The sequence below is a fragment of the Bos indicus x Bos taurus genome, chromosome 21 (assembly GCF_003369695.1).
Source record: "Bos indicus x Bos taurus breed Angus x Brahman F1 hybrid chromosome 21, Bos_hybrid_MaternalHap_v2.0, whole genome shotgun sequence".
Taxonomy (NCBI): domain Eukaryota; kingdom Metazoa; phylum Chordata; class Mammalia; order Artiodactyla; family Bovidae; genus Bos; species Bos indicus x Bos taurus.
In genome coordinates, this window is record NC_040096.1 from 5,626,708 (window position 1) to 5,644,102 (window position 17,395).

The 17,395-nt window shown below is 42.2% G+C and overlaps 1 protein-coding gene and 1 pseudogene across 5 annotated transcripts in view; one reads left to right on the forward strand and one right to left on the reverse strand.

Annotated features, from left to right (window-relative positions):
* LRRK1 (leucine rich repeat kinase 1) overlaps positions 1 to 17,395 on the reverse strand; it is a 134,078-nt gene that overhangs the window by 61,739 nt on the left and 54,944 nt on the right. For all 5 annotated transcript variants that reach the window (XM_027520670.1, XM_027520669.1, XM_027520671.1 and 2 more), the window contains 2 exons: positions 16,720 to 16,899; positions 16,156 to 16,304 (listed from right to left, as the gene is read on the reverse strand). In XM_027520670.1, coding sequence (XP_027376471.1) covers positions 16,156 to 16,304; positions 16,720 to 16,899 — 329 coding nt within the window. The remainder of the gene's footprint in view (positions 1 to 16,155; positions 16,305 to 16,719; positions 16,900 to 17,395) is intronic.
* Positions 583 to 11,572, forward strand: LOC113879791 (annotated as a pseudogene).

Below are 17,395 nucleotides of genomic sequence, written 5' to 3' on the forward strand. Positions count from 1 at the left end.
TGTTATGTTTGATGATCCATTAGGGACGTTCCATTAGGGACGCCCAGCATGAACACCTGCCTGGAAGGTTACAGGGTTCCCTGGCTCACCTGTTCTCTGTGACCCTCACTGTCTGTTCTCCAGTTCTAGGAAGCACTCACCGTGCGGACGGCATCACAGTGGCAAGTTTATTCCATAGGGAAAGCATATGAACAGGGCATGAGGGTGGAGAAAGCTGTGGCATTCGGAAACTAGAGAAAACAGACATGTGCAGGATCATCGGCTGAATTCCAGGGCACGGAAAAGCGGAGCTTACTTCAGAGGCCATGACCGTTCTGAGTTTGATCTCATATTTAGTAACTCTCACAGGGCAGGTGAGGTGGTGAAGAGGCAGACTAGCCAGTGGTGAAGAGGCAGAACCGTGCATATTCAGGCTGCCCCCGCGCTGCTGCGCACCCGCTGGGCGGGCCACACCGCCCGCCCCGCCCAAGGAGGCTGCGAGGAGCCGAAAAGGCGCGCGGTACAAATGCAGAGATGCCCTGGAGAGTTCACAGTTCTCGGGTAAGACCCTGACACCAAACCCCAGGCCTAACTGGGGCAAGGATGCGCCCCAGAAGCCTCACCTCCCCCAGCACCAGCGGCCCTCGGTCAGCTGTTCACAGCGGCTGGAGCAGAGCTGAGCAGCTGGCCCTGCAGCGGGGGTGCCCCTTCGAGCGCCCGCGTGTGCGTCCTGGGACCCTCCAGACCGCCCTGATGCCTGAGAAGGGCGGCCTCAGCTCCCCAGTGCAGCCAGGCCCTTTGTGCTCGGGCACAGACACCAGCATCTGGATGGCCGGCCACCAGAAATGTGCAGGGTGCATCATAAGCCAGAGCTGCTCCAAAGTGCCAGCAGTAATAATGACAGTGTAGTAAGTGCAATGAATGATCCTCTCTAGGTTCACTATCAAATCTGACATTATTAGAGACTTCTAAAGAAAATTAGTAAGTTCCCAACTGGGTAGTTAAAAAAATTTCAGTTCTAATCCACTTACTCCAGCACTCAAACCAGCCCAGCAAGCCCTCCAGCTTCTCACTGCTGAATGGGACAAACACCGTGCCAAGTCCAGGCCCTGCCTTGGCCTCCTGGCATTTGTTTCTTTCTGGCCATGCCAACACCAAAGTGTTATTTCTCATGGCAACAAAGCAAACACTGACAGAATGGTCACCACGAACACAGGCCAGCTCATTAAACATCCAGGCAAGGGTTTGGGCGACTTTCCAGAGGGGCACCGGGGAGCCAGAGCTAGGAATGATTTTGGTCAGATTTGACTTGGCTTCACTTTTGCTCTTTGAAAAATGCATCTAGACCATGTGATGCAGGCTCCTAGACTTTCCTTTCCAAACACCATCAAAACCTTAACTGCCCGCTGACAATGGAAAATCAATGTGGGCTTCTCGGCCCTTCCCGATTGCCGGCAGAAATAGATTCTGGCAGCCTGAGAACTAGGCTGGGCCTGACACAGAGGCGTGGGGAACCTCAACCAGCCATGGCTTCCACAGAGGCAGCAATTCCATTAAAAAATACCAACTAGCTGGTGGGGAAGGCAAAGCACAAAAACAGAAGAAAACAAGATGACTGCTTTAGCAAGGTCACTGCCATGAATGGCCAGGAAGACAGGGAGTTTTCAGGCTGTGTACACATAGCAGCCAAGTACCCTTTTGATGCCAAAGCCTTAGTCCAATATTCTAAACCCCAAATGCCAGTTCAATCCCCCTGCACACCTGGGAAGGTCAGGGCACTTACCTCTGGCTCCCGAGTCATCATTCTTGAGGCTGGACCCCCCCACACACACACTAACCCTGTCTCTTCTGCTGGCAGCACAGAAGGAAAGTGCTGTCATAGGTCAGCGATCCAAGCAGCCAAATGCACCTAATGCAAGGCACTTGAGTGTGAAATTCACTTGAATAATAATAATTTAAAAAACACCACCCTCTTTGGGGAAGCACAAAGAGTCCTTATGACTCAGGCTGTACTGTAATTTCATTTTCTCTTCCTATGCTACCCAAGAGAGCCAAGGAGAAGAAAAGCAACTGTGTCTTGTCTTTGCGTTCTCATTTACAGAGTGCAATAATCACGTGCATGCTCTATCCCTGCCCTGGCAAATTAGCAGGAATTACTGGTTGAAAATATCACAGACACAGATCTCAACCATTTCTGCTTTTAACCTTAAACCAAAAAAATGAAAGTTACCAGGTGCATCTTAGAGTCACTTGGGAACTTTCTAAAAAGTACTGATTCAGGTCTCGTCCTACAGATTCGGATTTAGGTAGTGTACAATGTGGCCTGCACATTGTGATTTTTAAAAGCCACCAGGGACTCCAATTACAGAGAAGTGCAAGAACCACTGATCTACACGAAAGACCTGAGGGGTACACTGCAGGGATCGTGAAATGAGAAAATCCCCAAGTTATAGAGATTCAGATTCTGGTCTCAGCATCTCTGTTTAATATTTTCTGTTCTCAGACAAGTAACACAATGTCTCTAAACCTCAATATTTCCATCTGGTAAACAAATTCTATTTCTTGCAGTTCTTACTGAAGTGTTATATGGTTCAAATATGATAAGAAAGTGCTAGGAAAAACACTAAACACTATACACATGTAAGGGTTAGATGATCATTATTTCCTTTTGCAACCTGAAGCTGATGTTTAATGTTTATTGAGACTTGGCCTAAGTGCACAGCTGGCTTCCAAGATAGATACTAAAACTACCTCTGTTTATAACTGAGACCAGCCAAGGTACAGAGAGGTAAGAAGGTGTGGAAAACAGAATATCAGTGTTCTCTAGAAACTCGCAAATCAGAAATGATTAGAAAAAGGTAAAAAGGGATCCCTGGTGCTCCAGTAGCTAAGACTCTGAGCTCCCAATGCAGAGGGCCTGGGTTTGGTTCCTGGTCAAGGAACTAGATCCCCCATGCCACAAATAAGGACCAAAGATCTCTTGTGTCACAACTAAGACCCTAAGCAGCCAAATAAATAAGTAAATAAATACTAAGAAAAGAAAAAGGTAAAAAGGAAATGTTGCTGTTCAGTCGCTGAGTCATGTCTGACTCTTTGTGACCCCGTGCTCTGTAGCACACCAGGCTCCTGCGTCCTCCACTATCTCCCAGTTTGCTAAAATTCATGTCCAATGAGTCAGTGATGCTGTTTAACCATTTAATCCTCTGCCACACCCTTCTTCTCCTGCCCTCAATCTTTCCCAGCAGTGGGGGCTCTTTGCATCAGGTGGCCAAAGTATTGGAGTTTCAGCTTCAGCATCAGTCTTTCCAATGAATATTCAGGGTTGATTTTCTTTAGGACTGACTGGTTTGATTTCCTTGTAGTCAAAGGGATTCTCAAGAGTCTTCTCCAGCACCACAATTTGAAAGCATCAATTATTTGGCACTCAGCCTTCCTTATGGTCCAACTTTCACATCTGTACATGACTACTGGAAAAACCATAGCTTTGACTATATGGACTTTTGTAAGCAAAGTGATGTCTGTACTTTTTTTTCTTTCTTTATGTGTGTGTGTATATATATATATATACACACACACACACATATAAACACATATATATATACATATATACACATATACACATATATACAAGCTGGAATCAAGATTGCCGGAGGAAATACCAATAACCTCAGATATGCAAATGAAAGTGAAGTGAAAATGAAAGTCACTCAGTCATGTCTATTTTACTCCATGGACTATACAGTCCATGGAATTCTCCAGGCCAGAATACTAGAGTGGGTAGCCCTTCCCTTCTCCAGAAGATCTTCCCAACCCAGGGATCAAACCCAGGTCTCTTGCATTACAGACAAATTCTTTACCAGCTGAACCACCAGGGAAGCCCAAGAATCCTGGAGTGGGTAGCTTATCCCTTCTCCAGCAGAGCTTCCTGACCCAGTAATCGAACTGGGGTCTCCTACATTGCAAGCGGATTCTTTACCAATTAAGCTATCAGGGAAGCCCTAATGGCAGAAAATGAAGAGGAACTAAAGAGCCTCTTAATGAAGGTGAAAGAGGAGAGTGAAAAAGCTGGCTTAAAACTCAACATTAAAAAAACTAAGATCATGGCATCTGGTTCCATCACTTCATGGTAAATAGATGGGGAAAAAATGGAAACAATGACAGATTTTATTTTCTTGGGCTCCAAAATCACTGTGGACATTGACTGCAGCCATGAAATTAAAAGATGCTTGCTCCTTAGAAGTAAAGTTACGACAAACTTAGAATATTAAAAAGCAGAGACATCACTTTGTTGACAAACGTCCATATGGTCAAAGCTAGTCATGTATGGATGTAAGAGTTGGACCATAAAGAAAGCTGAGGGCTGAAGAATTGATGCTTTTGAACTGTGGTGCTGGAGAAGACTCCTGAGAGTCCCGTGGACAGTGAGGAGATCAAACTCATCAATCCTAAAGGAAATCAATCCTGAATAGCCATTGGAAGGACTGATCCTGAAGCTGAAGCTCCAACACCTTGGCCACCTGATATGAAGAACTGACTCTGGAAAAGACCCTGATGCTGGGAAAGACTGAAGGCAGAGGAGAAGGGGACAGCAGAGGATGAGATGGTTGGATGGCGTCATTGACTCAATGGACATAGGTTTGAGCACACTCTGGGAGATAGTGGGGGACAGGGAGGCCTGGCATACTGCAATCTATGGGGTTGCACAGTCAGATATGACTGAGTGAATAACAACAAAATAGTTGACTTACAATGTTTCAGGTACGCAGGAAGGTGGCTCATTTATACATATACACATATATTATTTTTGAGATTATTTTCCATTATAGGTTATTACAAGATACTAAGTATAGTTCCCTGTGCTATACAGTAAACCTTTGTTTCTTGTTCTATATCTATTTTAACTTAGAAATCTAGCATTTTAGTCATACTAAGGCAAACAAGTGGAATCAAAATGTCATAAATTTTTTAGTTAGGCAAAAATTCATGTTTCCTAAAATATATATATTATACATACAATTTATATATATGTATACAAAAGTTTTTCTGCAATGCTTTATAAAGACTTGAGAAAGAACATAAAAAAAGAGAGATGGAGAAATTGAAAAACATAAAATGAAATGGGAGTACTTAATATGAAATAGAAAAAGTGAAACAAACTGCATAAAAGATCATCATAGTCCAGTTGTTTTTAAACATGGCTCCTCATTAGAGATATATCTGGCACTCTGGAGGAAAAAAGCAATACCTGGGCCTTTGTATTTTTTTAAAAAATTCCAAGAAAATTCTGATATGAATCTGGGTTTTAAAAAGAGATTACAGGTTTTGCTATTAAGTGGTAATTTTGGTGATACAAAATTCTATTACTTTTCTGTTGACCAATCATGATACAATGGTATTTAATGAATAATAGTTACATAATCACAATAGTAAAAGATGTTTATCAGTTTCACAATCAATAGCCAGACGAAAAGTAAAAGATAATTATAACTGCATGCCATAATGGGAACATGACTAACCTAACAATATAAAATAATCACACACAATTTGGCAGTGGAGGGGGGGCGGTTAAGGAGAGTGCTGTGGTCAGCAGAAGTGCATACATGTATATTTCCATCCGCTCAGCCAGTCTATGTCTTTTGGTTGGTACATTTAATCCATTTCCATTTAAGGTAATTATCGATATGAATGATCCTATTACCATTTTCTTAATTGTTCTGGGCTTATTTTCTGTAGGTCTTTTCCCTCTCCTGTGCTTTCTGCCTAGGGAAGTTCTTTTAGCATTTGTTGTAAAGTTGGTTTGGTGTTGCTGAATTCTCTTCAATTTTGCTTGTCTGTAAAACTTTAGATTTCTCCATCAAATCTGAAGGAGAGTCTTGCTGGGTAGTCTTTCTTGGTTGCAGGTTCTTCCCTTTCATCACTTTAAATGTATCGTGCCATTCCCTTCTGACTTGTAGAGTTTCTGTTGAGAAATCAACTGATAACCTGATGGGAGTTCCCTTGTATGCTATTTGTCATTTTCTCTTTGTTGCTTTTAATGTTTTATGTTCATCTTTAATTTTTGTCAGCTTGATTACCATGTTTCTCAGTGTGTTCTTCCTTGGGTTTCTCTTTCCTGGGACTCTGTGCTTCCTGGACTTGGCTGACTATTTCCTTTCCCATGTTCAGGAAGTTTTCTTCAGCTATGGGTGGGCAATAGTCCTTGTGATCGCAAAGAGTTGGACACAACTTAGCGACTAACACGTAACACTTTCAGAGGTCTGTTACGCTGTCTTCATTCTCTTTCATTCTTTCTCCTATATTTTGTTCTGCAGCAGTGATTTCCACCATTCTGTCCTCCAGGTCACTTAACTGTTCTTCTGCCTCAGTTATTCTGCCATCGATTCCTTCTAGCTCATCTTTGTATGTTCTTTAGCTCTTCTAGCTCTTTGGCAAACACTTCTTGCATCTTCTTCATTCTGTTTCTGAGATCTGGATAACCTTCACTATCATTATTCTGAATTCTTTGTCTGAATGGCTGCATATCTCCACTTCAGTTAGTTGCTTTTTTTGGGGGGGGGTGGGTTATATTGTCCCTTCATCTGAGACATACATCATTCTATGCTATTTCATCCCGATTAACTTTCTGTAAGGTGGTTTTTATTCTAGCTGCTGTGGGACTGTGGTTCTTCTTGTTTCTTCTGTCTGCCCTCTGGTAGATGAATCTAAGAGGCTTCTGTCGGCTTCTTGATGGGAGGGCCAGGGTGGGAAAAACTAGGTCTTGCTCTGGTGGGCAAGGCCTTGCACAGTAAAGCTTTAATCCAATTATCTGCTGATGGATGGAGCTGACCACCATCCCTGATAGTTGTTTGGCCTGGTGACCCAGCCCTGGGGTCTACAAACTCTATGGCAGAGTTAATGGGGACCTCCAAGAGTGTTTATTTCAAGGGGGACCTTCCAGGACTGCTGCTGCAGTGCCCTTGTCCCTGTGGTGAACCCCTCCTGACCTAGGAGACACCCCACCCCAGCAGGTAGTTTTGGTCCAGCCTCCTGTATGGGTCATTTCTCCTTTCTTCTGGGTCTGGGTGCATGCAAGATTTTATTTTGCCCTCCAAGACTGGAGTCTCTGTTTCCCCCAGTTCTATGGAAATCCTGCAGTCCAGTCCCACTGGCCTTCAAGGTCATATTTCATAGGGATTCCCAGTCCCTTTGTTGGATCCCCAGTCTGGGAAGCCTGACACAGGGCTTAGAACCTTGACAGCAGTGGGAGAACTTTGGTGTTCTTGTCCTCCAGTTTGTGGATCACCCATTCAGCAGGTATGGGGTTTCATTTTAACATGTTTGTGTCCCTTCTACCATCTTGGTGTGGCTTCTTCTTTGTCTTTGGACATGGGGTATCCTTTTTTGGTGGGTTCCAGTGACCTCCTGTTGATGGTTGTTCAAAAGCTGGTTGCAATTTTGGTGCTTTTATCGGAGGAGATAAGCGCACATCCTTCTACTCTACCATCTTGAACCAGAACTGATATCTATGCTTTTTAATACACTGTCTAGAGTTGTCATAGCTTTCCTTCCAAGGAGCAAGCATCTTTTAATTTCATGGCTGCAGTCAATGTCCACAATGATTTCTGAGCCCAGGAAAACAAAGTCTGTCACTGTTTCCACTTTTTCCTCTTCTATTTGCCATGAAATGATGGGACTGGATGCCATGATCTTCGATTTTTGAATGCTGGGTTTCAAGCCAGCTTTTTAACTCTTATCTTTCACCTTCATTCAGCCCTGGGATTTCTTTGGAGGGGATGATGCTGTAGCTGAAACTCCAGTATTTTGGCCACCTCATGCAAAGAGTTGACTCATTGGAAAAGACTCTGATGCTGGGAGGGATTGGGGGCAGGAGGAGAAGGGGACGACAGAGGATGAGATGGCTGGATGGCATCACTGACTCAATGGACGTGAGTCTGAGTGAACTCTGGGAGTTGGTGATGGACAGGGAGGCCTGGCGTGCTGCGATTCATGGGGTCGCAAAGAGTCGGACACAACTGAGCGACTGAACTGAACTGAACTGAAGAGGTTCTTTAGTTCCTCTTCACTTTCTGCCATTAGAGCAGTATCATCTGCATATCTGAGGTTATTGATATTTCCTCCAGCAGTCCTGATTCTAGCTTGAGCTACATCCAGCCCAGCATTTTGAATGATGTACTCTGTATATGTTAAATAAGCAGAGCAACAATATACAGCCTTGTCATACTCCTTTCCCAATTTTGAACCAGTCCATTGTTCCATGTCCGTTTCTAACTACTGCTTTGTGACCTGCATACAGATTTCTCAGGAGGCAGGTAAGGTGGTCTAGTACTCCCTTCTCTTCAAGAATTTTCCACAGTTTGCTGTGACCCACATAGTCAAGGACTTCAGCGAAATAGAAAAGAAATAGAAATGTATGTAATCAAAAAGGGGCTTCCCAGGTGGTGCTAGTGGTAAAGAGCCCACCTGTCTATGCAGGAGATGTAAGAAACAAGGGTTCAATCCCTGAGTCGGGAAGATACCCTGGAGAAGGGCATGGCAACTCACTCCAGTATTCTTGCCTGGAGAATTCCATGGACAAAGGAGCCCAGCGGGCTATAGTCCCTAGGTTTACAAGGAGTCAGCCATGATTGAAGGGACTTAGCACACATGCATAATCCAAAAGACGGAAGGCATAAACCAATATGACAGGTCCTGCAAAATTGTGAATTAGGTGTGTTCCTCTTTCAAAAGACATACTCTCAGTTGGGATTAAAAACTCATTGCTGTTTACAAGAAATACACCAAAGAGAAAGACAAAACTGAAAATACAGGCAGTCACTACAGGCACTAGGTTTGGTGCAGACTGCTCTGACTGTGCAGTAATGACTGACAGAACAGGCGGCACTGACTAGCCACGCACGCCTTGGGGCTCCTCCCCGCCCAGCCTCAGGGCCAAGCCTGAAGCGGCAACCTGGCAGTGACTTTCCAGATCCTTCTCCTTTGCGCAGGTTAAAGTTTCTGTAAGGCTGTATTTGCTCTGTAAATCACTGCTTTTCTAAAGCCTCCTGTTCGTGTAGCCTGATGACCGTTGCGGGGGTGGGGCTGCGTGAGGGGCTGGAGGCATCGTGGAAGGAGGGGTATCTGACTGGCTGCCCTTCCTCCAGGCGTGGGGGAGGGGAAGCACCCAAAGAGCTTTCCTTTCTGTTCTTGTCTTTTTTTTGAAAAAGGTCTGGGTTTTTTTTCTGTTGTCATTTTTGTTTTTTTCTGTTTAAGTTGGGTGGAGGGTGGTGGAGAGGAAAATTAAGTATTTACTGAAGCTTGCTGCTAAGTCGCTTCAGCCGTGTCTGACTCTGTGCGACCCCATAGAGGGCAGCCCACCAGGCTCCCCCTCCCTGGGATTCTCCTGGAGTGGGTTGCCATTTCCTTCTCCAGTGCATGAAAGTGAAAAGTGAAAGTGAAGTTGCTCAGTCGTGTCTGACTCTTAGCAACCCCATGGACTGCAGCCTACCAGGCTCCTCTGTCCATGGGATTTTCCAGGCAAGAGTACTGGAGTGGGGTGCCATTGCCTTCTCCATTTACTGAAGCTTATACTTTGGTAAAATGTGTGGGTGGGGGAAGGGCAGACATTTTTCTCAACTGCCTGTTATATGCCAAGTGCTTTTCCTTCTGGACTTGATGCTTTTGACTAAGATCATGTTTGACAGACGTAAATATTAGTGTCAAAATAGAAGCTAGGATGAAGTAACACTAATTAGTAGGTGTAGAATTTATTTCAAATTACATGTCATGACATAATTTTTATGGCTTGGCTCAAGAGACAGTTTTAAGAGCACATCCTCACTGATGCTACATTACTGCTTTCTAACCATCTACTTCGTGGCCTGTTACGATGATGAAAGTTGACAAAGTAAACCAGTATCAACAACTAAGTCTGGTAGATCTGGGAAAAATAGAAATAGGTCCTGAACCCACTCTTTGGTTAGCCAAATTTGTCCTGCATGAGATGGCACTGAAGATATACAGAAGCAAGTGGCTGTTATCACACACTGAGAGCTGTAATGCACAATCCAGAAGAGGATGGAAAAGATACCCTTCAGTGCATTGCAGAGATGCTGCAGATCACCAAGCAAGCCATGAGATTAGGTGTACCTATAATAGAGAGAAAGCTTGAGAGAAAAATCAGTAAACCTCACAAAGACATCATTGGCATCAGTTCTCAAAACTAAGGCTCTTTGGCCCAGGTGAAAAGTTTTTAATGAGTAAATTTTCATCTCTAAATAAAAAAGTGATACAGACCAAATTCATTGTAAATACTGGTAATCTATGAAAGTTCAGAAATCTTACAAACTCTGAAATGAAAGTTAACTTTCTAAAACCAAACTTAAAAGTAAATCTTTAGAAATCAGATAGTTGTCTTGAAACCATGGAAAACACAAGTGTGATGGATAATAAAGCCCAGGCAGAGTCAGATGGAGAAATGTCTTCAGATAATGACTCATACCACTCTGATGAATTCCATACAAATTCTAAGTCTGATGAAGACAGGCAGCTAGCTAACTCTTCAGAGAGTGCAGGGACAGCAGACTATTTCTTCCTAACTGTGGTATTATTGCTTCAGCACCTCAATTAGGCAGAAGATCTTAGTTTACTAGAAGCACTGATATTAGCATTCATGTTCCTTCAGAGGTTACTATTGCTCATGAACGTGGGCTTGGAAAAGGCCATGAGTCTTCTTTGAAGAAAAGTCCTTCTGCTGACATCATATACACGTTGACTGGCTTTGCCAAGCCTGTGGATATTTGCTGCCACAGATTTGTTCAAGATGCACAAAACAAAATGACCAAGCTATCAGAAACCAGATCTGTTTCTCAGCAGGATAGGAAGAAAGGAAATCAAATGACTAATCAAGTTTCTCATGAAGAAATTCAATTGAATCAATGGAAACAGATACCTTCTCCACCATCTCAATTAGATGTGTCTTTTTCTGCAACAGGCCCACAGTTTGTGTCAGTTGAACTAGGGCATTCAGTTGTATCTCAAAAGACCACTGGCTCCAAATCCAGCATGCTTGAACTTGAGACAGGGCTTCATGTAACTCTTTCTCCTTCAGAGAGCTGTAGCAATAGGGCAGTCTCTCCCTTTGGAAAGGTTTGAAGTTTCACAGAACAGGTTGCTAATATTACCCAAGCTGGATTAACCCAGGGGATAAAGTTTGCAGTGGCAAATGTTCAGAAGAGCCCTGTAGAACCTGAAGTAGTTAAAGAAGTCCAACAAAATGAACTTTAAAATATATTTACATAACACCAGACATGAGTAATTCAGATTTAGTTTTTAGCCACACAGAATCCTGTGGTTTTCATTTAATCAAAAAAAACAAGGTGTCACATAATCTGTACTGTCTTTGAATTTAAGTATCACAAATTCTAATTATGTTTATTTGGAAAGGTTCTAAAAGGAGATTAAACCTGAGCAGATTCCCAAATTATAGAGCTAGGACAATCGAAGTGCATCATCCTAGGGTGTGTAGACTTAAGTAGCTTATACACTGTAGGGGAAATGGCAACTCACTCCGGTATCCTTGCCTGGAGAATCCCATGGACGGAGCAGCCTTGTGGGCTACAGTCCACGGGGTCGCAAAGAGTCGGACACGACTGAGCGACTTCACTCACTCACTCACTCACTCACACTGTAGGGAGGTTTGTCTCTTGAAAAATATTTCAGGAATAGATTACTTTGGAATGTAATAATCTTAAAGTTTTTTTGGAGTGGGCTGGGTGGGAAGAATGTATGAAATAGACACAAAGGGTGGACATGGATCCATTTAGGTAATTAGCATTTTTCATAATTTGTTTCTGTTCTGGCAGCTCATTTCTGTGTGTTTTCTCTACAGGGGAAATACTTAGTTTAGTAACTTTCAAGTGTTACTAGTATGGAGTAACTGCTATTTACATTTTAACATAAAAAACTATTGCTTTAGCTTTTGATGCTTAACCATTCCCTACAGAGTTAATTGAGGGCTAATGGCACTATATAGTCAAGAAATGTATGCCCATTTGATTCTAATTTTCCCCACATCCTACATAAACAAATTTAAAATATTGCTGCCTTGTAAACCCCAAAGTCCAGGAGCATTAAGACTTGCCAGTCATAAAACTTGAGGTGTCAGATGTGAATATCAGAAACTATTAAGTTTGCTCTTTTCAGAATTATTTAGAATGTACACATACTGGATACTGGTAATGCCTGAAAGAAGTCTTCAAATTGTAATTTTTTGCAGAAGGCAGTCCATCACCTGGAGAAGGAAATGGCACCCCACTCCAGTGTTCTTGCCTGGAGAATCCCAGGGACGGGGGAGCCTAGTAGGCTGCAGTCCATGGGGTCGCACAGAGTCGGACGCGACTGCAGCGACTAAGCAGCAGCAGCAGCAGCAGCAGTCCATCACATATTGTGTAAGCTATCATAACTATTTAAAATTTAGTCTGAAGCATGATTGTGCTAAAACTTTAGGTTTTATGACTAACCTTGACCACATGGAACCAGGACCTCTTCTGTAAGCCCATCATTAAGAAAGTTGCACATCTTATTCCAAACAAGTATTGGTTTATCCGGCACCTTTAGAGCCTTATGCTATTGAAGTGATTCTCAGCTAAACATTATGTCTGTTGTAACTTTGACAAGTATATCCATTTTTGTAATTTATCAGTGGTATATCTGTTTTTGAAGTGTCAAATACTGTGACTATGCAAAATAAAATATCATTATAATTTAAAGTGAAAAAACCACAGTGCTGTTTATAAGAAATACACCTAAGACAAAGAAAAAACTGAATATAAAGGCTTGGAAAGCTTATACAAGGTGGATGCAAAGGAAAAAAGAGAAGTGTGGCCATGTGCAGAGCAGACAAACCCAATTTTAAGGAGAGAAGCTTTGACGGGGTTAAGGCAGATATTTGACATAATGAATAGGTCCAAATGGGTTATAAAGCCATAAACCAGGAGTACAAATGAAAAACTTTCAGAACTATATGAATAACTAGATAAAAATCAGTAGATGAGGAAGCCAAGACTAAGAGATGTAAGGAACCAGATGGAGGTCCTAGAGCAGTGAGGCCTGGAGCCCAGATTAGAGCACAGCCAGGAAGCCTCCCACCAGAGCCCATCAACCAAATATTCAGAGATGATGTCAAGACGGTTTCAGTACAGAGAAAAGCCAAAGTGAATGAAGGAACAAACAAAATAAATCATGAAAAATAAATAAAATCTAGTGGTTCCTTGAGGACCTCTAGAATATATAAAACCCTGACTAGCCTGATTAAATTTAAAGGAGAAAAAGTAAAACTGTTCAACATCATAAATCAATATCATGAATGGAAATATAACTACAGACATAGAAGAAAATAATTACTGAAAAAGGTAAATGTAACATACCATGATGGCAAATTCAAAACTCTAAAGGAAATAGATGATTTTCTACCAAAATATAACCTCTTGAACTGCACATAAGCAAAAGCAGAGAACCTGAACTGACCAATGATTTCAAAAGATGTCTGAAAACAAAGACCTGCTTTATCTAATAAACCATTAGCAATAAATAATTCCTATGAAACTTCTCCAGACTGTAATAAAATGGGAAGTTCTCCAAGTCATTCTGTAAAGCTAACATTGTCTCATACCAAAATCTCAAAGACAATAGAAATAGAAAAGTATAGATCAATTACCTATAAATATAGAAGCAAACACTGTAAATAAAATATCAATAGGTCAAATCCATCCATAATAACACCAATTAACATTTATTACAAATTTCAATATTGGGTTAACACCTACAATCATTCATTAGAACGGCAAATTAAAGTAGAAAAACTATGTGAGTATATCCACAGCTGCTAATATAGATCCAATAAAATTCAGCAACTTTTCTTAATAAAAACCTAAGCAAAGAGGAATACATGGAAACTACCTAAATATATAGCAATAGTCTATTTACCAAAAATGCTGATGCCAAGACCTTTAAAATCAGGAACAAGAGAGATACATCTGCTCTTTTCAGATGATTCAACTTTTGACATTTCTGCTAATACATAATAAGCCATGAAATAAAGTTAAATAAATATTAGAAAAGACAAGACAAACCTGCTTTGAATTTGCAGATAACTTGATACATACCTAAACGTTTTGAGGAACTTCTCTGAAAACTAGTAAAATTAATAAGAGAAGTTGGTAAGCGGATTGGGTAAAACAAATAAATAGAAGAGCTTTCCTTCATATCAGCAATGCTAAGTTGGACATGGGAAAGAATGATATACATGCCATTCAAACAATGGCAAAAACAATAAAAAATAAACAAAATAGGTTCAGGAAACCTTTATCAGGAAAACTATAAAATCCTGTTAAAGGACCTAAATGCAGCACAAGTCACCATGGAAGTTACCGGGGGAAATGCACAAAAGGGAAAAAACAAATGTCTGACAACAGTTAGGGTATTTTTGAAAAAAGCAAATAAGGAGTAGAAAACTTGCATTAACCAGTCGTAAGGTTTAAATAAAATGCCTGTAATCAAAACAGCGTGGCATTTGAACAGAAATAGATTTAAAGGCTAGTAGACCAGTGCAGAGAATCCCAAAATGTATATAAGTATATATTGGAAGAAATGGCAATGGTGACATTTTAATCCCGAAGGAAAATCAAAGTTTACTTTAAAAATTGTGCTGGAATATTTGAAGAAAGGAAAGTTAGATTCCCTCCCTCAAACCACATACACAAAGAAATACCGGGAAAACTAAGACCTAAAATGTAAAAAATAAAAGAGTCAAAATGTATAAAAGACTCTAGGAGAATATTTACATAAAAGTGAGGGGGAAATGACTTTCTTATATAACCTAAATGCCATAAAGGAAAAGACAGGCATATTTGATTATATATTCACATATCTTTGTTATCTCAAAAGATAACAGACGAAAGACAAATATAATGGATTGGGAAAAATATTGGTAACATCTATGATAAACAAAAAAGGCTTAAAATCTCTAATATACAATAAGACGCTTCAAAATTAGAAGGAAAAGGTGAGTAATCCTTGAGAAAAATAATCAATAAACTGTAACAGGCAACTCACACAAGAGGAGACACAAATAATTTATGAGGATATGCAAAGATGCTCAACATCATTAAGATACGAAATATGGACATTAAAACAAGAAGATTCCATTTTTACCCATGAGAGCGATGAAAATTAAAATGCCCCTGGACATCCAGTGCTGGCCAGGGTGTGGGGAATAGAAATCCCCATGTCACACTGGTGAGAGTGTTGAGTCACCACAGCATTTGGGGAAGTGATTCCAAAGCAGTCCACTTTCAGGACTTTGATCTACATAAGAATTACCCTAGAAATCAGGCTATATCACAAGGGCAAAACCCAGAAATAATCCAAATGTCCACCACCAGGAAAAGGGCTGAATCAACTAAGCTACATTCACTCTAGATTTAAGGCACATATGGAAAAGAATGAGATACAGCTACATTGACTGAACGAGGGGGAGTCAGTGATAGAGTGCTCAATTTAAAAAGCCAAATTGAAGATAATGTAAATAATGCAATCCTATTTTTGTTATTAAAATGGTAAACTAACTATAACTACTCCCCATATGTGTTTTTTCCCAGTTTTATTGAGCTATAATTGACATATGACATTGTGTAAGTTATGACATGTTGATCTAATACATTTATATATTGTACAACGATTACTACTGTAGCCTTAGCTAACACCTGTACCATGCCACTTAATTACTACTTCTTTTTGTGGTGAGAACATTTAAGATTTATTCTCTTAGAAACTTTCATGTATATAATACAGTGTTATTAGCTGCAATCACAGTGCTACACTTTAGATCTCCGGGCTTATTTATCATACGGCTGAAGTGACCAACACTCCAGCTATATGACCAACATCTTCCCATGTGCCCCACCCCTCAGGCCTTGTCCTACTGTTTCCACAGTTTGGCTTTTTTAGTTTCCACCTATAAGTAAAAACATACAGTGCTTATCTTTCTCTGACTTCTTTCACTTGGCATAATGTCCTCAAAGTCCATCCACGTTGTTACAGATGGAACCATGTCCTTCTTTCTCGTGGTTGAAGAATCGTCTGCTGTATGTAAACACCACCTCTTCCTTATCCATCCATCCACAGACAAAGACTACTCACCATTTTTCCCGGACAACTGCTGGGCAAGGCGCTTGCTTCAACAAAATACTTCCTGAGGAGATGTTTGCTGGGGTCAGGACTGTCCAGTAAAATGTAGGAGCAGAAAAAGGCTCCATGCCGAATCAGGAAGATGGCAATATCTTCATTCCCTACAGGACAGAAAGCAGAGTGCTCAGGGCATTCGGGACACAGAGCGTGTCACGGTTGTCCAAAAGGCCAGACACGCACGTGAAACGAAAATGAGAAGGGCGTGAAACTGCTGAACGTCTCTGTTGCCTCCCTTGCCTCCACAGGTGCCTGTCAGTGAGAGCACTTGTGTGGGGCCTTGCCCTCTGCAGCACCTCCGAGGAGAGTCGCATCTGCCGTGGTTGGTCCCTGGCACTGAAATCCCCTCGCAGGAGGGAGTCGGCGGAAGGAAGGAGGATGCAGATCTTTTGAAGAAGAAGCCAAGAACAGAGCTGCGAAACTCCACGCAGGCCACCGGAGAGCCAAAGGCGAGTGTGACGGGCGGGCCCGCGTCTCTACAGGACAAAGGCTCTCGCAGGAGGCCTGACTGGGACCCACCTGACTTGATGGCCGCGTACAGCGGCAGGCGTACGATGACAGGGAACTCGTTCTTCCTGACTGCGTAGCTCTCCGGGTCAGCCCCGTAGGTCAGGACCAGGAGCTTCACCACTGCCAGGTGCCCCTGCTGGCAGGCCAAGGCCAGCATCCAGTTCAAGAGCCGCTGGGGGCTGCAGGGACCTGCACGGATGACGGGACAGAGAGTGGCTGAAGGGACAGTTGTTGCTGCTCTGAAATCTCCTCCAGCCACGGCCCTGTTTCCCGCTGAAAGTCGCTTATGTCCAGTTGACAGTGTCTATGGAACAGCCCCCCTGAACTGCATATGACATTTCCCCACATCACTATAAACCCACCTGCCCATCAAATAACACCCGCTGGGGAAAAGGAGCATTCAGGACAGCACATGCAGTGAGATCGTGATGAAAAATGTGTGTGTGGAAGTAAGACTAGTTAGAACTACCTACTCTCAGAGCTGCAGAATTCTCTCCAGGTGGTAGGACGGTGAGATGCCCTTATTCTCTGCCTCATCCCCAGCCCTGACTGCAGCCCTGGAGCAGCGTCACACACAGGGACACAGGTTTTGGAGACAGGTGACTTAGGATTAAAATATTTCTGCTGTGTCATCTGGGGCAAATTTCTTATCCTCTCTGTGGCTCAGTTTACCCATAAGTAAAAC